At 62.1% G+C, this 24161-nt stretch overlaps 1 protein-coding gene across 1 annotated transcript in view; it reads right to left on the bottom strand.

Annotated features, from left to right (window-relative positions):
- The window catches only part of SLC12A5 (solute carrier family 12 member 5), a 112690-nt gene that overhangs the window by 20949 nt on the left and 67580 nt on the right, over positions 1-24161 (bottom strand). Inside the window, exons 9-19 of the mRNA XM_034787576.1 lie at positions 21598-21765; positions 20091-20189; positions 19126-19183; positions 16559-16733; positions 11840-11958; positions 11272-11370; positions 10624-10743; positions 9790-9894; positions 9243-9411; positions 5978-6173; positions 4471-4640 (exon numbers count right to left, since the gene is read on the bottom strand). Of these exons, the coding sequence (XP_034643467.1) occupies positions 4471-4640; positions 5978-6173; positions 9243-9411; positions 9790-9894; positions 10624-10743; positions 11272-11370; positions 11840-11958; positions 16559-16733; positions 19126-19183; positions 20091-20189; positions 21598-21765 (1478 nt within the window). The remainder of the gene's footprint in view (positions 1-4470; positions 4641-5977; positions 6174-9242; positions 9412-9789; positions 9895-10623; positions 10744-11271; positions 11371-11839; positions 11959-16558; positions 16734-19125; positions 19184-20090; positions 20190-21597; positions 21766-24161) is intronic.

Here is a 24161-nt window from a genome sequence, read left to right on the forward strand (position 1 = left end):
GAGTCTGGTGGCACCTTAAAGACTAACAGATTTATTTGGGCATAAGCTTTCGTGAGTAAAAACCTCACTTCTTCGGCTATGCATCCGAAGAAGTGAGGTTTTTACTCACGAAAGCTCATGCCCAAATAAATCTGTTAGTCTTTAAGGTGCCACCAGACTCCTTGTTGTTTTTGTAGATACAGACTAACACGGCTACCCCCTGATAATGGGCAACATCTGCTCTCAACCCTCTTGTGCTGGGGCAGCCCATTCACAAGGTGTGCGCTGAGCAAAAGCTTTATTATCCCTGTACAGCAGGCTGGGAAATGGGTCCAGGGACAGAGGAACAAGGGTCTGCGGTGACTCTTGCATGGCCCCATGTGCTAGAACTGGCTCAGTTTGTGCCCAGTGAATATGTAATCACGAGGGCGGTGTCGGGACCGTGGGTCACGGGCCTGGAGCAAGGATCTACCTGAGATGGGGAGGCCCAGGAGGGGCACAAAGGGGATGGGGGGCAGGATCAGCTCCCTGCAGTGCTGCTGATGGGAAAAGCTTCCCGACTGGCCAGACGCTGCTCAAGTGTCCTGGTCCTTCCCAGAGCCAGCGTCCTCCCACCCCCAAGTCCTGAACTCAAATGATGGGGCTAGCAAGCTGCTGCCTGTGGCTTGGGGGAAATGTGCTTGTTGGGGCCCCGCTGAGACTCTGTCGACAGGTGGGGAAACTGAGTCACGGCCAAGCAGTGCTGGGCCTCAGATCCCAGCCAGTGAGGATGGACAGGTCACACTCCTTACCCAGCAGCTGAATTTCAGAACAGGAGGGCCCTGGCTGGCCACGGCGCTGTCACCCTCTTGAGGAGGACGGCAGGGGAAGATTCCCGGGTGAGAGGGATTCCTGTGTCAGGGAACGCTGACCCTGGGGGCATCAGGAGGCAGCTGATGGCTCCGCAGAGGTGCTGCCGCAGGCTCATCCCATCCTTCGCTCAGGGGATCAGGGGAGCCAGTGCCCCCGGCTAGACTGCCGCAGAACGTGGACTGTCTGGTGCTTTTACTGCCTGCCTGTGATCCCCGTCCAGGCAAAGTGTAAAGCAGTCCTAGGGTTGCCAACCCTCCAGGACTGACCTGGAGTCTCCAGGAATTAAAGATTATGTCCTGTGATGAAACCTCCAGGAATACATCTAACCAAAATTGGCAACTCTACCAGCACTGAGACGCTCTGAGCAGGACCTCTTCAGAGGGTGGCTGTGAACATTGTGGGGCCCCTTAGCTGGGCAACCCAGTCGGAAGACGTGTAGTTTGGTAGTGGTGGATTTCGCTACCCCACGGCGCCGGTGGCTGTCCTCCAGCTATGCTGCCGCTGACCATTTTCAGCCAAGTGGGGTTCCCAGCAAGGCCTGACAGAAAAAGGGTCTAATTTCATGTCAGCCCTGCTCCAGGGCTTGTGGGGGAAATGTGGGGCCTGCATCACGTGGGCCCGGCCCATCCCCCTCCGTCCAACTGCTGGTGGGAAGGTGTAATGGGACCCTGATCATGATGCTGAGGACGTTTATGGAACAGCATCTGCAGGACTGGGACAAATGCTCTCCCTCCCTGCTGTTCACTTATAGGGACATGTCCCAGGAATCTACAGGGTTTGCCCCTTTAACTGCTGTATGGGAGAAGAGGGAGGGACCCCCGGACTTGCTGGGCTGAGTGGGAGGGGAAAGCCTCCCTCCGTGGAGACTCAGTGGTGAGTACGTGCTGTCCTTTCGGGAAAGGTTTGCCAGGGAGAACCTATCCAGGGCCCAAGGGAAGCCGGAGGGCTGGTATGACTGCACAGCGCGTGCCTGCTCCTATGTCATCACAGGGAACCAGCGCATGGATCTCATCCCCGCGTGGGGGAACAAGCTCCGAGCTGCCTGGGACCAGCCCTTTAAGGTCATCACCCAGCTGAACGAGGTGAACAATGCCTAGGCCAGACGAGATTCTAGCCAAGTTGTGGGGGGGGCGCGCATTACCTCACTACTACGGATCTCACCAGGCGACTGGCAGGTGCCTTTGCACCCAGATGCCAGGCTGAAATCTGCCTTCACCACCCCTATAGGGCTCTTTGAGCTCCTGGTCCTACCCTTTGGCCTCAAGGGGGCGCCTGCCAGCTGTCAGCACCGGGGGTGGGGGGGCAGTTATTGGGGAGGAGGATTTTGCCCTGATGTACATGGATAATATCTGTGTCTTTAGCTAGACCTGGGAGGAACTTGTGTCCCAGCGATGAGGGTGCTGGGCCGCCTGGAGGATTCAGGACTGACTATTGTGACAAAGTGGGAGATTTTCTTATCTTTTCGTGGTTTTCCAGTGGTTTGCATGCAGAGGGGGTGGAACTCAGTGTCCCTGGGTGTTACTGCTTTAAGGAGGTGAGGGGAGAGGGAGTTTGTGGTTACAGCAGACTGGAGAGGGAACTTGGGACCCCAACCGATGGCCTGGAGGAGGGAGACCCCAGTGACTGGTGACCTGACGACCCAGAGACCCAGCTCTGGCCAGTGGAAGGACAATGGGCTGCGAAGAGAGGACCCCGTGACCTAACCAGCCGGTTCCAGCCAGAGGAGGGGCGGAGGGTGGAGAGGAGGGGAGGCCCAGGTGACCCAGTTTACCTAGAAAGAAGACAATGGACAGAGGTGGGGCATGGGGCCGGTGATCTCTGATGCCCAGCTGGGAAGCAGGGGGGCTCCGGGCTGGAGAGAAGAAGCAGGCAGGGGGCCAACTGGGATGCAGGGAAGACGATGGGGAATGTGCTGTGCTGAGGGAGGCCAGGCCTGAGGGTCAGAGAGTTTCCTGTGCTGGGTTCAAATATTCAATAAACCCTCCTGTGTTACGCTGGCTGAGAGTCGCGCCAGTCTAGAGAACAGGGTTGCATCAACCCCTTTGGGGGGTGGAGGCCCCGGGGGTCCAGAGCGAGGGGACTCCCTGAGGGGCCCACGGCAGAGACAGATGTGCTAAGACTCAGAGTGGTGCGACTCCAGGAGGTGGAGGGGCCTGACCCCGAGAGAGAGTGGACCCCCGAGAAGGGCTGTCGCACTGAAAGGGGCACCCCCCACGGACCGCACGGGGCCACGAGTGGGCACAATCTGTGAGTCCGTGACAACTATAAAGGCCGGAGAGTGTAAAGAGGGGGTGGCCAAGGTGTTGTACCTGGGTCACAGGGTGGGGAGCGGCTGTATATGGCCAGAACTGGCCAAGTGGTACTACCGGAAATTTATACCCCCAGCTGCTCACCGCTCCCAGCGCCGCAGCGTCCAGGAAGGGTCAGCCGGACAGCATGGGCTGTCTGCACGGGAAGGGGCCCTAAGCCAGGACCCAGTTTGTGTGAACTCGGTACCAGACAAACCCTTCCTGGGGTCCGGTGCCGCAGGGCTGCGCGCGGTGCTGCTGCAAGCCAATGCCAAGGGGGAGACACACCCGACTGATACCTGACCAAGACACCCCTCCCCAGGGACTGGAACGGGCCACAACTGAGAGCAGGCCTGGCCGCTGCGTGGGCTCCTGGCTCCATCTGTGTCTATGGGGACGGGGCTTTACCTGAGCCCTCGCCTCTGGCATGGCTGCGGCTGCTGGAAAGGGCTACGTCTGCCCTGCCAGGGTTCTGTTAATGGGACTGCAAATGTTCTCGCTGATCCTGTGCCACGAAAGGAGCATCCGCACTGTGCCAGGCCGGGGGAAGCAGAAAGACGCGGGCACCGCCAAGGACTGAGCACCCGAGGGTCAGAGGCAGCGTTCAGCATGGGCTGCAGCAGGACACTGGAGTCTGTGCTGGAACTGGGCACGCAAAGACCCCGCAGCTCCCGCCTGGGCCTGACAGAGACCGGGCGGGGGAGGTCACAGCTTTCATTGGCCCTTTGCTTCTCTGTGCCGCACACGGGACTTCCCAGCACTGTGGCCGGGGATAATAACCCAGCCGCCTCGGGCTGAGTCCTGGATCCCCGAGGGGGTGAAAGTCTCTGACCAGGGCTCTGCACCATGGGGCTCCCTGGCAGAGCTCACGGCGTCAAACCGGAGGGCTGGAGCCGGAGGCGTTGAAGCCACATGGCCGACCCTTGTGAAACAGTGTGACCCCGTTGGGTGCTGCCAGGAGACGGTCGACAGGCCGCAGAGTAGCACAGATCCTGTGAATCATGATGGGGCACCCAGCCCCCCGATCCCAGCCCAGCCCGCCCAATCCCAGCCTGGCTGACATGCCAAAGGGGGGGGCACCCCCCCGATCCCAGCTCGGCTCGCCCAATCCCAGCCTGGCTGACATGCCAAAGGAGGGGACACCCCCCTGATCCCAGCCCAGCTCCCCACCCTGATCTCAGCCCCCGCCAATCAAAGCCTGGCTGTCATGTCAAAGGAGGGAAAATCCTCCCTCTGAGCCCAGCCTGGCTGGCATGTAAAAAGGGGGACACTCCCCCGATCCCAGCCCAGCCCCCCCCTCCGGTCCCAGCCCGTGCCCCTGATCCCAGCCCAACCCCCCCTTCCACAGTACCTTATGGTGCCGCAGCAGGAAGGGCAGCAGCATCAGCATCCCCCCGTCGTGGACGATCCACCAGACGTCAATGTGGCCCTCGGAGAACCGCTCTTGGTTGCCCGGGAACATGGCAACATTCTTGGTGACCAGCAGGGCCAGGTGGCCGGCCGTGGTCTCCCGCACCAGCTCTGTGGGGAAGGGCTGTGGATCAGGGCAGGGGCAGTGCAGAGACCAGCCCCGTCCCAGCAGCGTGAGGGGCTGCTGACCCACCAGTGCAACGTCCTCCCGGCCCCCACCAGGAGCGCCAGGTGCGTCCCAGAGCACTGCATCCCCAGGGAGCACGGCAGGGGCTTCCGGGCGTCATCCTCCGTCCCTCTGCACAGTGCCCAGCATTCCCCTGAGGGGCCTGCTGCCAACGGGGAGAGGCCGCCAGAGCCCTGGGCCCCTGCTCAACGCCAGCTGGGGGCTGCATCCAGCTGCTGCCTGGCCCCCACGCGCCCGGTACAAGGAGCATGTGGACCCATGGTGGGGTGATCACACCTGGCATGCACATGCATGCACACGCATGCACAATCCACCGCTTCCTCCCAGCCTGCAGGCAACACCGCGGGGGGAGCTTCTGGGTGGCTTTGCTTTTACTCATTTGGGGGTCTGTGGGTGTGCGCAGGTGTGCGTGGCTGTGTGTGCACACAGACCTTACTGAGGGGAGTGGTGTCTCAGAGTGGAGCTCTGCATTGAGCGCTGGATGCGGTAGGGCTGGAGTCTCTTCTCTCCTGTGGCAGTGAGTTCCACAGGCCAGGTATGACCCCCATGAAGGTTCTGCCTTCCGCACGCCCCTCTTAGTCAATAGCTTCCTGGTCCCAGTGGGATGTGGCTGTCATGGGACGCCGAGGGAGCCGGGGCGGAGCCCAGCATGGCAGTGGCCCAATGCGAAGCAGGGCCTAGAGGGCTGAGCGGCTCGGGGTCCCCAAGGAGAGGAACGAGCCTGTGCGTTCGCACAGGAGCACAGCTGGCGGCCACGGGAGTGATCCCAGGAACGAGACTGACCCCTCTGCTGTTAGCGTGAAATGAAGAGGGGCCCCATAGTAACCCTCTGCAGCTGCAGCAAGGACTGAGCTGGCTCTCAACAGTGTCCACTTCCTGCTTTGACCCACGCAGCCGCACCAGAACCAGAACCTCGCCCTCCCGGCCCACAGCCCTGCCTCTGCCCCCCCCCCCCCCCCCCCCCCCCCCCGCTCCCCCACCCCTCCCCCCCCCTCCTGACCCACAGCCCCGCCGCTGCCTCCCCCAACCCACAGCCCTGCTACACCAGTCCTGCCCGCCCCTTCCGACCCACAGCCCTGCCGCTGCCCCCCCTCCCTCCCTCCCCACAGCCTCCTGGGCTAATTGAGGGTTTACACAGCACCAGGCACTGCTGGTTTGTCCCCTCCCCTCCTGCTCCCCCCAGCTCCAGATCTGCAGGTGCCGGACCGGGCGGTGGCCGTGAACCCTGCTCAGAGTCACGGGCCCCCAGGCTGGTTCATACCAATGAAGTTCCTCCAGGTCTGGTGATCTTCCTTCTGCCGCCAGTTGCGTGGCCACCCCACCAGCACAGTGTTGTGCTGCAGGCCACCGAGCCCGCTGGACTGGATGAGGTGGGACACGCCATCCCGCAGGTTGGACGAGATCACGACCTGGCAAAAGCCTTTCACCTTCTCCGCTTCCATCAGGCGGCGCAGGGACTGCCCCGGGGAGAGACAGGGAGGGGAATTAGCGACAGCAGAACAGCACAGCGTCCCGGGGCCGTCCCAGGAGCAGCGGGGACACCGCAGATGCCAGCTTCACCCAGAACCCTCCATGAGCAGGGTCCCCTCCCCGGGTCCCCTGGAGCCATGGGCCTGGGCAGCAGGCGAGGCAGGCAGGGGTGTGGGCAGAGGGAGGGCAGCGTGCTGGGTAGAGGGCACATGCCAGAAGTTCACAAATCCCCCGTCAGCCAGGAGCATGGGGGCGCTGCCTTGGCATTGCCAGGCAGCATGCTGAGTTAGCGCGTGCCACCCTCACTTTCTGTGCAGCGCTGAGGGGCGTCCCTGTCGCAGGCCCGACGGGCAGGGAGCGCAGCACTTAGAATTATTTACTCACAAAAATTATAACATGTCACCAAGAGGAGAAATTGTTTGATTACAAGCTCCTAATCTTATTAGGGGGAAGCCCAGCCGTGCGCTCCCCCGGCAACCCAGCAAGCAGGGCACGGAGCAGCCATTTCATGCTGCCACTGGACACATCCCCTCCCCCTATGCTGCGCCCCACGGCCGCCCCCCCCCCCCCCTCCCCCACCCCCCCCCCTCCACGCCTCGGCCCCCCCCCCCAGTTCACATCCCCTCCCCCATCTCTACGCCCCGGCTCTCCCCCCCATGCACAACTCCCCCCCACACTCTACGCCCCAGCTCCTCCCACGTGCACATCTCCTCCCCCATCTCTACACCCCAGCTACCCCCCCCATGTACATCCCCTCCCCACACTCTATGCCCCGGCTCTCCCCCCCATGCACAACTCCCCCCACACTCTACGCCCCAGCTCCCCCCACGTGCACATCTCCTCCCCACACTCTTCATCCCGGCTCCCCCACTCTACGCCCCAGCTCCCCCCGTGCACATCCCCGGCATTCTGGTGATGCACATGTCCGCTGTCCCCCACCCCGACCCACAGCCCTGCTACGCCAGCCCTTCCCCCCCATCCTGACCCACAGCCCCGCCGCTACCCCCCAACCCACAGCCTTGCTACGCCACTCCTGCCCGCCCCTTCCGACCCACAGCCCTGCCGCTGCCCCCCTCCCTCCCTCCCCACAGCCTCCTGGGCTAATTGAGGGAGGGCAGCGTGCTGGGTAGAGGGCCATGCCAGAAGTTCACAAATCCCCCGTCAGCCAGGAGCATGGGGGCACTGCCTTGGCACTGCCAGGCAGCATGCTGAGTTAGCGTGTGCCACCCTCGCTTTCTGTGCAGCGCTGAGGGGCGTCCCTGTTGCAGGCCCGACGGGCAGGGAGCGCAGCACTTAGAATTATTAACTCACAAAAATTATAACATGTCACCAAGAGGAGAAATTGTTTGATTACAAGCAGGCTGGGGTCAGTGAGACCTGGCTCAGTGCGGACGCCGGAGTCCCAGGGCTGTGCTCCGCTGGGGCCGTCCGGTGCCAGCTGCGACCCATGGCAGCCGGCAAACCCGACAGTAGTGCCAAGCGGGGGGCGGGGACAGGCCAGGCTGCTGTGGGTGTGGGGAGGGGGATCTGGGGGCTTTGCGAGGCCCTGGGAGGGAGTGTGCAGCCAGGAAGTGTCCCAAGAGGAGGCTCTGCTCCCAGGCCAGCGCACCCTGGCACGGAGCTCCTGTGTGGGCTGCAGGCCCTTGGGCGGGAGTAGCCTGGAGACGGGGGCGCCGGTGACTGAGGAAGGGAAGCGGCACCGGGGGCGGGTGTGACGTTGTGCACTCTATATGATTTTATATAAATATGCTAACGAGTGAATATAATGTAACTGGAATATGCTTCATGCAAAAGGTCTCTTGTGAGGTATTATTACAAAGCTTATCATCTACTGAGTGTGATCATCCTATTTGTATGAATGTATCATTCTTGAATCTGAAGCTAGAAATATGAAGTATAACTCTGAGGTCCTATTGTAATTATGCGAAGTGTGGGCCATTAATGGTGGTTTGGAATCTTGATGACTCCCATTAACCAGGACAATTGACTGGATGCTCTGTTTGCAGGCCGGCCTTCCTGTGAGTCAGGCTTTGGGGTCTTACAGTGACATGTGATCATGTCACCTGACCTGGAATCCATCTTTAACCTGGTGTCTTTCCATTGAGAAGGAGGGGTGGGAACCCAGAGAGGGACAAAGGATTCCTGCCTTATGCAAAAGATATATAAAGGGGTGGAACAGAACAAAGAGGAGGGGTCATCATGAAGTATCCCCTAGCTACCACCTGAGCTGGAACAAGAGCTGTACCAGGGGAAAGAATTGTGCCCAGGCCTGGAAGGTGTCCAGTCCAGGGCCGGTGCAACCCATTAGGTGACCTAGGCGGTCGCCTAGGGCACTACAATTTGGGGGGCAGCGACCATGGCGGTATTTCGGTGGCGGGACATTCCACTGCCTCCGTGGGAGGTGGCATTTCGGGGCGGGACCTTCCGCTGCCTAGGGCAGCGCTCCTGGTCCAATCTGAGGAAAAAACTTACTGAAGCATCTCTGAGAGTGAGATTATCTGTATTCAGTTTGATTAGACATAGATTTGCGTGTTTTATTTTATTTTGCTTGGTGACTTACTTTGTTCTGTCTGTTACTACTTGGAACCATTAAATCCTACTTGCTGTATTTAATAAAATCACTTTTTACTTATTAATTAACCCAGAGCAAGTATTAATACCTGGGTGGGCAAACAGCTGTGCATGTCTCTCTATCAGTGTTATAGAGGGCGAACAATTTATGAGTTTACCCTGCATAAGCTTTATACAGAATAAAACAGATTTATTTGGGTTTGGACCCCATTGGGAGTTGGGCATCTGAGTGTTAAAGACAAGAACACTTCTGTTAGCTGCTTTCAGTCAAGCCTACAGCTGTTAGGGAACGTGGTTCAGACCTGGGTCTGGGTTTGCAGCAGGCTAGCGAGTCTGGCACAGCCAGGCAGGGCACTGAAGTCCCAAGCTGCCAGGGCAGGAAAGCAGGGGCAGGAGTAGGTTTGCACATCAGGTGGCAGCTCCCACGGGGGTTTCTGTGACCCAACCCATCACAGCGGGGGTCTTACTGCTGGTGCTGCCCTCACCTCCTCCGCCCGCTGGGCCTGCAGGTGATTATCCAGGAAGGTCCCTTCCAGCACAGAGCCCACGATCGTCAGCCCCTTGCCGGCCTTGAGCTGTGAGGTGAGAGACAGGAGCTGCGGGTGCACCACGTTCTGCTCCTGATCCACTCGGACCAGGACCAGCAGCTGAGGCCTGGGAAGGGAACACCCTGTGGTTAAACACTGGCCACGCTCAGCCCCACACCCTGTACCACACCCGCCCCCGGGGATCTATGAGCCTCCATCCAGTGCCTGCCATGCGCCTCGGTCACACAAACCTTACGGCCCCTAGAGGCAGGGTGCCCCATCCGTCTGCACCCCAGAGCCCAAACCCTCTGCTCCATGCACCCCTCCCCCTCCCCCCACCAGTCCCAAGCCGCACCGACCCCGCCCATGCCCCAGGATGTGAGCTCCTGGGCAGGGCTCTCCTCTGGAGCTTCCTAAGTGCCCGTCCTGCCCATCGCCCACTCCCTGCTCTTCGCCCTGTTACTGGCTAGAGGCAGCTCCAGCCCCTTGGCCGCCCCGCACTCACCTCCAGTTCTTGGTGTGCGGGGGTCCCTCCTCCAGCCGAAGCAAAGCGTAGCGTGCCGCACTGAGCGACAGTCCTCGGATGCCATCGCCCCACTCCTTCTCCGCTCTGCCAGGGGAGGGACAGGGGCACTCAGCGCCGGGCAGGATTGGAGGCCAGCCCACGCTCTGGGGACCAGCTCCCCTCTGAGGGCAGCTGGGGGGTCCTGGGGCAGGCTGCGAAGGGCCAGTGGAAGGCCCTAAGCACTAGAGCGCTAGTTTCCTGTCCCAGGGTGCCACCAGCTCTCTCCAAGGCAGCTGGGCTTAGAGGGGGGAGCCAGAGGGGCACCAGGGGGGGCTCTCAGGCCTGCTCCCTAGGAGGGGGAGGGGGGACCCGCTGGGAGCTGGGTGGCTGCTGATTGACTGAAGCTCGGACAATCCAACAGCCTGACAGAGCCTGTGGCGGCTTGTGAGCTGGGCAAAGCCCTGCCCTGCTGCGCCCCATCTCCCACTTCACCTGGGGCCAGCGTCAGAGCTCCTGCCGTGGGCCTATGGGGAGGGATCTGGGGACTCCCTGAGCGCCCGGGAGCAGAGCTGGGACTAGCGACCAGGGCTCAGGGCTCCCAGGGCTCGGCTCTTTTCCAGCCCAGGCGCCTGCTGTTTCCCAGCACGACGGAGCTTAGCGGGCGCTGGGTTGACCACGCTGCCGGCAGGGCTCTGGGGAACTCCTGCCCTGCCCTGCCCTGCCCTGCCCTGCCTTGCCCTGCCGCGGGCTCCGTTCAGCCCTGTCGTGGCAGATGCCTGAGCCCAGGAGCAGCTCCCCCGCCCCGCATGCCCCGAGTCGGGGTGCCGCACTCACCCCCTGTATTCGATGTACTTGTAGATGAGGCCGGCGATTAGCATGGCCACGAGAGCGTAGTACCAGGAGCAGATGAACATCAGGGCCAGGCAGAGGCTCATGCCCAGGAAGGAGAGTGTCCTGGGGAGCGAAGGGAGCTCTCAGCCCAGCCCCACGACACCAGCCTTCCAGCACGCAGAGCCCTGCCCCAGCCCCGGCACCTCCCCAACCAGCACCCCAACCTGCCTCTGAGGTACTCCATGGCCCTGGCCGCTAGGAGGGACCTTAGGGGAAGGGACGCTGCTCCAGCTGGGAGTCTGGCTGCCTGGGCAAAGCGCAGGTCCCGCTAGCCCTGCCCAAGCCAGGCCCAGGTGAGACCGGCCTCAGCTAGCATTGCTCCTCCTGGCCTCCATCAGCGCAGGAGCTGCCTGCCCTTCCCTACTGTTCAGGTGATCCCGCCCCTGGGAACCAACCTCCCCACTGCACACGTGGGGAAACTGAGGCTCCGAGTGGGCCAGGCCTGCTCCACATCGCCCAGTGGGAGCAGCATCCTGAACTCATGCTCCCGCTCCCCTGCATGAAGCAGCAGGGCCCATCCCTGGGCGGCAGCAGCGCCTGTCAGGAAGGGCAGGGCCCCGGGACGGGATCCTCCTGCAGGCCAACACCCACCAGTGGTAATATCGGAACCGGGGCCGCCAGTTGGGTGTCCTCAGCAGCGTCTGCACCGCGCACGCCAAGTTGACAAACATGTAGCACATCAGGAAAAACCTGCAGGCGAGAAACAGAGACAGTGCCTGAGCCTTTCACCCCAGAGCCAGTGGCGGCCTGGCCCCAGGAACCCCAGGGATGGGTGCGGGGAGGTACCATGCCCGCGCACTGGCTGTCCCAGGGGGCCCTCGGGGATCCCAGCTGCTGCCAGGCTCTCTGGAGGAAACGGCAGCTGGCAGAATGGTGGCCAAGAGACAGGGGCCGCATCCCACATGGGACTGTCCTCTCCTGCCAGCGAGGAGCGCTCTCGCCAGTGCCGGAGCGGGCACATCTCCCTGGCACCCCCGGGCGGAGCGCTCCTTCAGCCAGGGCCTGGGCAAGCCCAGGCAGTGCCATGCAGGGACAGGCATCACACGGCTAATCCCGATGGCACCGGCCGCAGGACAGGGGCCGCATCCTGGGGGGGGGGGGGCCCGGCCGGGCCCAGTCTGGGGGGGGGCGGGGGGCGCAGCCAGAGCGCACTGCCTACATGGAGAGGATGGGGGCGACCTCGTCCAGGGAGGCGATGAGGATCCCAATCTCGCAGATGCAGGCGGTGAGGAGCAGCGCCCAGGTGGGCTCCCCGTTGGCTTTGCCGTGGCCGAAGACCTGGGTGGAGAGTGAAAGAGACGAGCATTAGGGTGCCTGGGAGGGGAGGGGATGACCCTGCCCATTTCCCATCTAACGCCCACCGGGAGGCCCTGGCATGGGGCAGGCACCCCTAGCAGCTGGCACAGAGGGGCCCCTGCTGGTGGCGTCTGCCCCACAGCCAAGGAGACAGAACGCCCCAGCTACCCCGGGGCAGGGCCAGGCTGCCCCACCTGGGCACCGGGCAGTCAGCCCCGGGGCTGCCGCAGGGACGCCGCACTCAGCTCCGGGGACAGGCACGAGACGCGGGGGCTGGCACAGGCCCACCCCTGCAGGACGCATGTGTTCACGGGGACGTGGCTCGCTCTGGGCGCCAGGGCCTGACAAGTATAGAGCGAGGCAGAGCCCCTGCCAAGGAGCCCGCAGGCACTGGCACGGGTGGGAGCTGACAGCGCAGGTCAGGGACAGACGAGCGAGGGGCCACGAGAGGAGACGGAGATGGAGACAGGGCATGGACTGGGGGGCCCAGTGGTCGGTGGGTGCCTTGGCTGCGTGTGGGGACCTGGGGCAGTAGCTATGCAGGTGTCTTGTGGGTGTAGCCATGGCAAGGCCTGACCTATGGCTGTGGAGCAGGCCCTCCAGGCTGAAAGCAGGAGGCTCTGGGCCCGGCTCTGGGGGGCCACGGCCCGCAGGGGATGGCACAGCCTGGTCGGCCCAGCCATGCAAACTTCTCCCGGCCCTGGGCAACTCTGGCAACAGCCAGGCCCGGTGCAGGTGCCACCCATTCCCCCCACACACTGCCCCAGCTTAACCTGTGCCTGCCTGGGGGCTCGCCCCCTCCACTGGCCACCCCAGCACTCAGAGCCCTTCTCTGCTTCCCGCCCTGCCCCCTGCATTCGAACACCCGATCGTACTGAACAGAGCGCGGGGCAGCGCTTTGGTCACTGCCCATCCCCCATACATAGGGCCCCCCCGACATTTCCACTCCATTTCCACTCCTAGCTACACCACTGGCTGTGCGGCTCCGGCAGCACCTGGGGGTTGAGGTGCCATGGGGAGGATGGGGGCTGAGGCAGAGCCGGGGGTCGAGGTGCCATGGGGAGGATGGGGGCTAAGGCAGAGCCGGGGGTCGAGGTACTATGGGGCGACAGGGGCTGAGGGGGCTGAGGCAGAGCGTGGGGGTCGGGTTGCCATGGGGAGGTGGGGCAGAGCCGGGGGTCGGGGTGCCATGGGGCAGAGCCTGGGGGTCGGGGTGCCATGGGGCGACAGGAGCTGAGGCTGAGCCTGGGGGTCGGGGTGCCATGGGGAGGTGGGGCAGAGCTGGGGGTCGGGGTGCCATGGGGCAGAGCCTGGGGGTCGGGGTGCCATGGGGCGACAGGGGCTGGCACCACACACTTCCCAGCACCACACGGTTCTGATGCCCGTCGACTGGCAGCACTGCTGGGCTCCTGCTGGGGACAGACACGGCCATATGGCCGATGCTGCTCTCCGCTCCCCAGGGAAGCTGGTGCCCTGTTAACGGGGTGCAGGGGTGGAAGGGACCTGAGCGCAGACGGCTCCACCCAGCACACTGGAAACGGCTGGGACGCTCCCAGGGCAGTTTCCTGTCCAGCCACAGGAGCAAGGCCCCCCAAGGAGGCACCAGGTTGTCCCTGCCCCCCTGGGCATCCCCCGTGCAGCCCCACGCTGTCCCGCAGTGGGGGCCGTGTCTGAGAGGAGGGGTCCCGGGGAGGCAGAGCCGTGTGAGCAGGGAGCTAGAGGACACGTCTGCTTGCATTAGCAGGAGAGGCTGGGTTCCTCAAGCGAATACTCAGAATATGGCTGGCAGGGCGAGGGAGCGAGTTTAAAATTAGCCTGTTCTTCCCTGGGGGGAGCTGTCGGTTTGGATTTGGAGAGATGAGGTTCTGGGAACACATCTTCAGCGAGCAGATGAAATATTAACCAGCACAACAACAGCGCGCTGGGCACAGGCTGACCTTCCCCAGCACGCTCCTCTCCTGCCTCTCCAACCTGCCAGAGCTCTGCGGCTCCCAAGCTGCCGGGCCTCCCGCCCCAGGACTCCCGGCCAAAGCTCAGGCAGCTGCCCGGGCCCGGGCCAGGAGCAGGCACAGGGAGCAAGGGGGAGCCAGGCTCTGTCTCCTCAGCTCTGGTTCTGCCGGGCCAGGGAAACTCCAGGTGCCAATGGGCAGAGGCTGTGCCTGGGGTGCCCACCCGGCACCTGCTCCCTCCCACCCACCATTCCCCATTCCTGCCCCCCCAGCAGCCTGAGGGCAGCTCTCCCCCCAAGCCTGGAGCAGCTGGTAGCCTGCTCTTCCCTTCTGGCTGTTCCAGCCCCAGGAGCTTAGCTCCTTGCCCAAGTGCCTGGGGACTTGCCCGGTGAACTCCCCGAGCTCCCCACACCAGCCCAGTGCGGGAGCGGCCATGCCATGTGGATGGGGAGCTGGTATCTCTGTGAGCAGGGGTGGGTTGCCCCATCCAGGGCTGGCTTTAAGCCAATTCACCCGATTCCCTGGAATTGGGCCCCGCGCCTAAGGGGGCCCCACTCCGGGGGTCTTCAGTGGCATTTCGGCAGCGGGGGATCCTTCAGTGCCGCGGAAAACCCGGAGCGGACCCCCCGCCACCGACTATTCCAGTCGGGCCCCGTGGGTCATAAAGCCGTCCCTGGCCCCATCACCAATCTCCCTCCCAGGCTGCTACGTCAAAGCCAGTTCCAGCAAGATCCAAGCCAGGGCCGAATCCCAACACCGCGTCCCCGGACACACCTCCAAGCTCACCCAGGTCACAGCAGCTGCGAGGCAGGAGCTGCCCTGCAAGTGGGCCCAATCCCCAGCTGCCAGGCAGCTCTCGCACGCAGGACCGGGCCTGCTGCACTAAAGTCTCGTGCAAATGGGCCACGGTGCAAGCTGGGACACAGATGTGCTGCGCAGACGCTGCCAGACCATGCGGGCTGCTGCTCGGCTGGGCACACTGGATCGCCAGAGAGCCAGCCGGGGGCTCAGCCAGCCGGGGGCTCGGCCAGCCGGGGGCTCAGCCTGACGGGGGCTTGGCCAGCCGGGGGCTCGGCCAGACGGGGGCTCGGCCAGCCGGGGGCTCGGCCAGACGGGGGCTCGGCCAGACGGGGGCTCGGCCAGACGGGGGCTCGGCCAGACGGGGGCTCGCTCAGGGATCCGGCCTCGGAGCAGCACTTCCTTTGTCACAAACCGTGTCAGCAGCCCAGCCGCCCTGCAGAGACCCGGCCCACGCCGGCGGAGGCACATCTGAGCTCAGCCCCTCATGAGGGATTCAGACAAGGTGAAGGTGACTTTGCTCCTGCGGGAGCCAAGAGCCTGCCGGTTCCCTGTGCAGCTACGTTTCCACTCCCAAGCTTCCGACAAGGCCCCAGTACGACAAAGTGGGAATTTTCTGTCATATTTTTATGAACCCTGTGTGTGCCTCAGTTTCCCCTGTGTTGTTACCGGGGTGGGGGAAGGACTGTTGCTCAGGGCAGGCTAAGAGACATGGGTACGAATGATGTCTAGCTGTCTGCGCTTGAATGAGTCATTAAAAAGGACTGGATGAGGCTGATCCCATATTAATGGAGAATGGCAAACCCAGTCACCAGGACACGGCCACCTAGGGCCCTCGGCCCAGAGGGAGATGGGTCCCCACCTCTCAGCAGCACCGGGGCCGGGGGGGGGGAAGGGGGAGCTCACAGTGACCCTCGGCCCAGAGGGAGACGGGTCCCCACCTCTCAGCAGCACCGGGATCCCGCAGGGCGGGGGGGGGGGGGGGGGGGGGGAGCTCACAGTGGCCCTCGGCCAAGAGGGAGACAGGTCCCCACTTCTCAGCAGGGAGGCTGGGCAGACCCCAGCTCGAGAACACGGGACGGGGATGAAGCGAGGAGGGGCTCAGCGTTGGCTGCCGGAAGGAGTCGGGGCTCTCACCTGGGAAGTGACCCAGCAGCTCCGACGGAGACCCAGAGCCTGAGCACGGAGGTCTCTGCAGCGTGCCTGGGCTTGGGGCTCACCAGAACAGTCTGTGCTTCAGCCTCCTTCTCTCTGGGCCACCCTACGGCCTCCCTGTGCCGTGTCCAGGGGACAACAAACCCGCCTGGTGTGCCAGCGCCGTGCGAGTGTCACTGAAAGGCGGGGCGAGGTGCGGTCACCCCGTCAGGGTGCACGAGGCTCTGCCAGGGGCTGGCTCAGTGGGACTGGCTGAGCGGAGCTCATGGCGCCGGGCAGGCGGGCAGGAACCTGGAGGTCCTGTCTAAGGAGGTGGGGAGGCTGCATGGCCTGCCCGGGGCAGGAAGAGGGAGACCCTGGGGGCTGGGGGGCCTGGCACTGACGGGGCCTGTCCTAGAGACTGTTCCATGGCTGGGGGCGTAGCACTGATCCTGGGCATCCGACAGCCCGTCTCCATCCAGGCAGAGGAAGCCTCTGCTTGGAGGACAAAGGGCCATGGGGAGAGACCAGACGACAGTGCAGGATGCCCTCTGGCGATGGGCATGGCAGTGGAGGTGGTCACTGCTGGCAGCCTGCAGCAGGTCAGCCCCAGGCGAGGAGGGCATGTGCCAGCCCCTATCCCGGGCTCCTTAGGGAGTGGCACAGAGCCGGCGTTAGCCGCAGTGCAGCAGGTCACTTACCCTCAGGAAGGGGACGATCCCGTCCCGGGAGATGGCCTGGAGGAGGCGGGGGGCTCCTGTGAGGCTCTGCAGACCTGCCCCACATGTGGAGAAGAAGGATCCGATAACAATCACCCATGGAGATGGCCAGGCGAGGGTGCCAACCACCAGGTTCCCATTGACAGCCTCGCCAAACCTGCAAGGCACCAAGCGTTACTGGGGCAGGTGCTCTGACCTCCAGCCCTAGGGTCGCCCCCCAGAAAGCAGCAGGGACAGTCCAGCGTGACCAGCTGTAATTGGCTTGGCGAGTCAGTCACCTGACCAGTCAAGTAACGTCAACTGACCGCCTGTTATCACCACGGTCAAATATCATAAAGTACTCCAGTAAGAATGCCCTGCTACTGCAATGCCCTTCCTCTCGGCTTGCATCCCAGTGCCTCCCTAGCTAGCCCACTTCAGCGTCCTGAGCACTCACCCGGCTCCCGCCGCCTGTTGGGACAAGGGGGAGCCCACGCACTGCGAGCTGAGCAGTGCATTGCCTGGGCCTTCCTGGAAAAACACTGCCTGCGGGAATGTTCATTTTTGTCTGTGGATCAGGCCCTTCCCCCAGGGGGCTTTGCAAAGCAAGTTAAAAGATATGGTCCCTGCCCCCATGGGCGTAGTTGGGGGGATTGCCCCCCCAAACTGCAAGCCTCGGACAGGCGTGGAACTCGCCCCCGACGTGTGCCCCCCCAGTAGAGAACTCAAACTACGCCCATGCCTGCCCCGCAGACTGACAGCTTACAGTGACTGGCCAAGCATACAGCAGGGAGTCCCAGTCATTAACCCTGCTCCCCAGCACAAAGGGAGAACTGCCCACTTTGCACAGCCATTGAGCAGTGCGAAGAGCTGCCCGGCAGCTGCTTGCCTAGCACACGTGCACGACGATTTGGCTTTGATAGTCGTCATGTGTTTGGTTTGTTTCTGGTTAATTCATTTTTCTTTTGTAACAGTTCAGTCGGGAGCGACATTGGCTATTGACACATTCACATTTCAAGGCTAAGCTCAGCTAGCACAGAAAGGCAACGCAGGGCCACCAAGGATCAGTTCTGGCTTTAGATCTTCAGTTCCTTGCGTTTTGTGTTTTTCTGCGTTAAAATAACTCAGTTAAGTAACTTGGGTTTTGCTGAAGGCGAAAGTATCTTGGGGTTGCTCTACACCAGAAAATTCCATCGACCCAGCTCCGTGGCGCCGGGTGTGAAAACCCCACACCCCTGAGCAGCGTCGTTAAGTGACCTAACCCCGGTGCAGACAGCGCCAGGTCGCTGGGAGAATTCCTCCGTCGACCTAGCTACGGCCTCCCGGGGCGGTGGATTCCCTGCGCCATGGGAGACCCCTCCCCTCGGTGGAGGTAGCGTCTGCGCTGCAGCGGCTCGGCTGTGCGGCTGGAGCATTTCACATGCAGACAAGCCCGAAGGCTGAGCCAGTGGAGACCAGAAACCCTTTGTCACTGCTCTGTTCTTAGAGCTTTTCCATAGTTCACCATTTTCCACATTATTTGACCAATACTGGACTGGTCAATTGACCAGTCATGTTTGGACGGGTTCATTGTCCAGCCCTGAGCTTTAACCCCAGCAGCCTTGGCCGGCGGGTCCCAGGGAGCCTTGGAGAAGAGAGAGCGAAGGTGCTGTGGTGAGGAGAGGGGCAGCAGACACTCTAGTAACAGCCCCCAGCCCCAGAAGCCTCACAGCGCTGCAGATCTCAGCGTTCTCGGCCTCTCAGCCCCATCTCCTGGTGGGGAAACTGAGACTGCAGCAGGGGCTGGGAGGGCATGGCCCAAGGCCATTCCCCCTGGGGCCCAGACCTCCCTATAGGGCAGGGAGGGGCTCCCCTTTCTCTGACAGAGGGAAGCCAAGCCACATTGTGCATCACTTGGATCATGTCTGTGTTGGCGACCCAAAAGCGTCACTGCAGCACGACAGGCAGCGCTGCCCTAGATACGCAAATCCAGGCTGCACGGCAGCTCCCGGCAAACAGCCCCCTGCAGCAGCAGGATTAGCGGGAGAAACCAGAGCAGAGACATGGCAGAATCACCCAGGGGTGGGGGGGCCACACACGGGAGCCCCCCGCAACGCCTAGTTCCAGGTTTAGCCTCTGCGGGCATCGGGGCCACTGCCCAAGGGGGTTTGACCACCCCCTCCCCCCAGCCACAGCTCCCCAGCCAGCCCCCACCTGCTCCCCTCCATCCAAACCCACCATCCCCTCCCCCCTGCCACCCTCGATCCAACAACCCCCCCAGCCACCCCTCCACCTATCTGCTCCCCTCCACCCCCCACCCCCCTTCCCCCCCCCCCCCCTCCATCGAACCCCCCCCCCCTCCACCCAGCCACCCACCCCTTCAATCCAAACAGCCACCCTCCATCCAACCACTGCCCCCAGCCAGCCTCCAGCCTGTTCCCCTCCACCCCCACCCCCTCCATCGAAAACCACCCCCCTCCACCTAGCCACCCCCCACCCACCCCTGCAATCCAAACTGCCCCCTCCACCCACCATTCCCCCTGCGCAGCCCTGTCGCCCCCAACACCCCACTGTTGGGCAGCAGCACTCACTTGTCACGGAGGACGACCCCCTCGATACAGGCGCCGAAGAGAATCACGGAGCTGATATCTGTGGGTGGTGAAGGAAAGACCAAGCTGTAGCTCCCCCCTCCCCCATGCCTGGGGACCGCCAAGCGCAGCCACAAGGAGAAGGGGACCCAGGGTCACAGGGCTGAGAAGAGAGGAGCAGATGGCAGGTCTGGCGCCCCATGGAGGCAGAGCCTTGTCAAGGGCCGTGGAGCTCCCGGGGGCCCAGGGGAGCATGGCCAGTCTCCACGGCAGAGAACAGGAGCATAGGGAAAGCGCCGGGGACACGGCCCCTGCTGCACAAACCCCCTTCTGATGGGGCCTGCGGGACACGAGAGCGCTCAGCACCCTCCCTGGCCACTCCGACCCGCACAGGGGCCGTGGGGACCCGAGAGCACCTGGCACTCAGCACCCGCCCTCACTGCTCCGATCCGCACAGGGGCCATGGGGACCCGAGAGCACCTGGCACCCAGCACCCACCCTCACTGCTCCGACCCGCACAGGGGCCATGGGCACCCGGGACCACCTGGCACTCAGCACCCACCCTCACTGCTCCGATCCGCACAGGGGCCATGGGGACAGGAGAGCACCCGGCACGCAGCACCTGCCCTCACTGCTCCGACCCGCACAGGGGCCATGGGCACCCGAGAGCACCCGGCACCCACCCTCACTGCTCCGACCCGCACGGGGGCCATGGGCACCCGGCGCCCAGCACCCAGCACCCACCCTCACTGCTCTGACCCACACAGGGGCCATGGGGACCTGAGATCACCCAGCACCCAGCACCCACCCTCACTGCTCTGACCCGCACAGGGGCCATGGGGACCTGAGATCACCCAGCACCCAGCACCCACCCTCACTGCTCTGACCCGCACAGGGGCTGGTTCAGACGCAGACAAGACCCTGCCCCTGCCGCCCTGTTCTTGTCCCGGACCCTCTGCCAAGGATACAGACAGCAGACGTTGTGGCGATGGCCAGGATGGTCCCTGTGGGGATGGATTTCTGAGCATCCCGCAGGTCTCCTGATCGGTTGGAGCCGGCCATTATACCTAGGGAAGACAAGGGAACATGCTATGGGGCACCGTGCCATGGAGGGGCGCATGGCAGTGCAGAGCCCTGAGCAAGGCCTCCGAGCACAGCCCCCATCCCCAGGGCGCTGGGCTCCAGCCCGGTTCAGAGAGCTGCAGCCGGCAGGTAAGGCCCAGAGCACATGGCACGTGGCCTGGGGGAGCTGAGCAGGCCCTGCCAAGGGGGCTGGCAGAGGGGAGCAGACCCGGCTGCAGGGGGGTTGCTGATCTCCCCATTCCACACCCGACTCTCCACCCGCAGAATCAGGCTCCAGACGTGCTGATGTGGTTTCTCTCCTCCACCCTTGATTAGCTCAACCTACGGAGGCCGAGTAGAGGCGAGCGAGCGAGGGGCTGTCCCCCCGGGCGCAGGCAGAGGGCAGGAGGCTGTGAGGCAGCCATGCCATTGGCAATGGGTAGGAGGGCAGGGCTCGTCATTGTGGCTATCAGCCAGGGCTGCCTGGATTCTCACTGCTGTGGGGAAGTGAGGGCCAGGCAGGGCTAGGAGTCCGAGTGGAGCCGACTACGGGCAAGTCCCAGGTACCTGCAGCGCAGCCGGACAGAGAGATGCCTCAGGAAAAGCTGCCACTTGTAGCATGGCCTGAATTATTCATCGGACACGAGTCCATGTAAAAATCATGACAGGCTGGTGAGTGAGCAGCGAGCCGGGGGATTTCCCTGACGTCACACAGCTGGGCCTGGACCTGGGGCTTCAGTTCAACCCTCCTGGTCCAAACTCCGCTGGCTCTGGGGTCCAGCTCACGGAGCGTGGAGCAGCAGGAGCGTGTGAGGGCCATGCTGTTCCCAGACACGGCCTCGTCCCGCGGGCTGGCTTGGCACTGCCTTTGCCCCACACCAGGCTGCTCCTGGGGGGCGGCTCAGGGGCTGCTTTGCTCAGTTATTTCCACCCACAGGAGGGGAGCCAGAAATAGCCGAGCGGTGGTGACGTCGGCGCGGAGGTGAGACGAGCTGCCAGCCTGTCTGTGGGGCTGGGGGTGGCTGGGGGAGGAGGAGCTCTTTGATCCTCCCCTGCACCCCCCACGCAGTCACGCTCCGCACGGGAAGCAGAAATCAGAGAGATGTGCAGCCAGCCAGACGTGACAGAGCCCCTTGCACGCACACACACATGTGCAGCCAGCAGGGGCGCACATATACATGGGAGCACATGCATACCCCAAACATGTGCCGGCACAGACAAACGCATGCCCACAGAGGTGTGGCACGGCACACCCACACACCCCACACATGTGCCGGCACAGACAGATGCATGCACCCAGAGGTGCACATGGCACACCCACACACCCACACGTGTGCCGGCCCAGCACTCACAGATGCACGCACACATGCATTCGCGCGCACGTCCCCGGCACCTAGCGGCTGCAGCTCCTACCTGTGACAGACGGGAAGTAGATGCCCACCAGCAGGGTGAAGTATGAGGTCATGTCGCTGAAGACGTAGGGCTGGTCCAGGTCGATAACGGGGTCCACGAGAGCCACCGAGGGCACCCCCTGCTTCTCCACAATCACCCCCTTGGTCAGATACGTGCTCCAGAGATTCTCTGCAAGGAGAGCCGGGGAGGGCTGGGTGTTCACACGGGAGAAGCCCCTGCTCCAAGGGCGCTCTGCCATGCCAGCTCCTGCTGCAGACGCAGTGAGGCATCCCCACACGCCCATCACACAGCCCAGGAGACCCCACCCTGCACAGCACCCCTCCATCCCTGCACTCAGGAACGCAGTCACACAGACTCAGCCCTGACGGCCATCAGACATTGTGACGAAGTGGGGGATTTTCATGCAGGGGGAGTGGAACTCAGTTTCCCTGGGGGTTACTGGTTTACGAGGTGAGGGGAGAGGGAGTTTGTGGTTACAGAGGACCGGAGAGAGAACTTGGGACCCCAGCCGATGGCCTCGAGGACAAATACCCCAGCGACTGGTAACATGACGACCCGAGCAGCCGGTTCTGGCCAGTGGGAGGACCATGGGCTGTAAAGAGAGGACCTGTGACCTAACCAGCCGGTTCCGGCCAGAGGACAGAAGAGAGAAGAGGAGGCCTAGTGACCCGGTTTACGACCCTGTTTCCCTGGAGAGAAGACAGTGGACAGAGGCGGGGCCTGGGGGCGGGGGTATCAGATTCCCAGCTGGGAAGCAGGGGGGCTCTGGGCTGGAGAGAGGGAGCAGGCAGAGCCCACCTGGATGCAGGAAAGACTTGGATGGGCTGGGCTGGGCTGAGGGAGGCCAGGCCTGAGGGTCAAAGAGTTTCCTGTGCTGTGTTCACCTCTCAATAAACCCTCCTGTTTTACGCTGGCTAAGAGTCACTCCGGGCTAGAGAACAGGGTTGCATCAACACCTTCGCGGGATGAAGGCCCCGGGGGTCCAGAGCGAGTGGACTCCCAGAGGGGGCCCACGGCGAGAGACAGACGTGCTAAGGCTCTGAGAGGTGCAGCTCCAGGAGGTGGGGGGGGCCTAACCCCGAGAGAGAGTGGACCCCCGAGAAGGGCTGTCGCACTGAAAGGGTCCCCCCACGGACTGCACGGGGCCAAGAGTGGGCACCATCTGTGAGTCCGTGACAGACATGTCAGAGGGGGGTCTGAGAACACTGCAGTCGGTCCCCCATGACGGTCTCAGCCTGACCCCTGAGGATGTGCCTACAATGCAGCTGGGAGCGAGCTCCCAGCCTGGGGCCAGATCAACCTCAGCCTGGACCAGTCCACACAATCGGTCCACTTCCTAGACACTACAGTGCTAATAAGCGATGGTCACATAAACACCACCCTATACCGGAAACCTACTGACCACTACACTTACCTACATGCCTCCAGCATCCATCCAGACCACATCACACGATCCATTGTCTACAGCCAAGCTCTAAGATACAACAGCATTTCTCCAATCCCTCAGACAGAGACAAACACCTACTACAAGCCAGGCCCAACAAAGGAAGTAACAGAACGCCACTAGCCATCACCTTCAGCCCCCAACTGAAACTTCTCCAGCACATCATCAAGGATCTACAACCTATTCTGAAGGACGATCCCTCACTCTCACAGACCTTGGGAGACAGGCCAGTCCTCGCTTACAGACAGGCCCCAAACCTGAAGCAAATACTCACCAGCAACTTCACACCACACACCAAAAACACCAACCCAGGAACCAAACCCTGCTACAAAGACCATTGCCAACTCTGTCTGCATGTCTATTCAAGGGACACCATCATAGAGCCTAACCACATCAGCCACACCATCAGGGGCTTGTTCACCTGCACATCTACCAATGTGATATATGCCATCATGCGTCAGCAATGCCCCTCTGCCATGTACATTGGCCAAACCGGACAATCTCTACGCAAAAGAATAAATGGACACAAATCTCACATCAGGAATCATAACGTTCAAAAACCAGGAGGAGAGCACTTCAACCTCTCTGGTCACTCGAAAACAGACCTAAAAGTGGCAATTCATCAACAAAAAAACTTCAAAAACAGACTCCAACATGAAACTGCAGAACTGGAATTAATTTGCAAACTGGACACCATCAGATTAGGCCTGAATAAAGACTGGGAGTAGTTGGGTCATTACAAAACCTAAAGTTAATTTCCCCAATACTAATTTCTCCTACTGTTATTCACACCTTCTTGTCAACTGTCTGTAATGGGCCACTCTCATTACCACTTCAAAAGTTATTTTTCCTGCCTTGGTATCCTGCTGTTAATTGATTTATCTCATTAGCCTGACTTCACACTTGGTAAAGCAACCCCCATCCTTTCATGTATTTATACCTGCTCCTGTATGTTTCACTTCATGCATCTGGGTTCTAGCCCACGAAAGCTTATGCCCAAATAAATGTGTTAATCTCTAAGAAAAAAGAAGAACAGGAGTACTTGTGGCACCTTAGAGACTAACAAATTTATTAGAGCATAAGCTTTCGTGGACTACAGCCCACTTCTTCGGATGCATCC

The sequence above is a fragment of the Trachemys scripta genome, chromosome 12 (assembly GCF_013100865.1).
Source record: "Trachemys scripta elegans isolate TJP31775 chromosome 12, CAS_Tse_1.0, whole genome shotgun sequence".
In the NCBI taxonomy this organism is placed as follows: Eukaryota; Metazoa; Chordata; order Testudines; family Emydidae; genus Trachemys; species Trachemys scripta.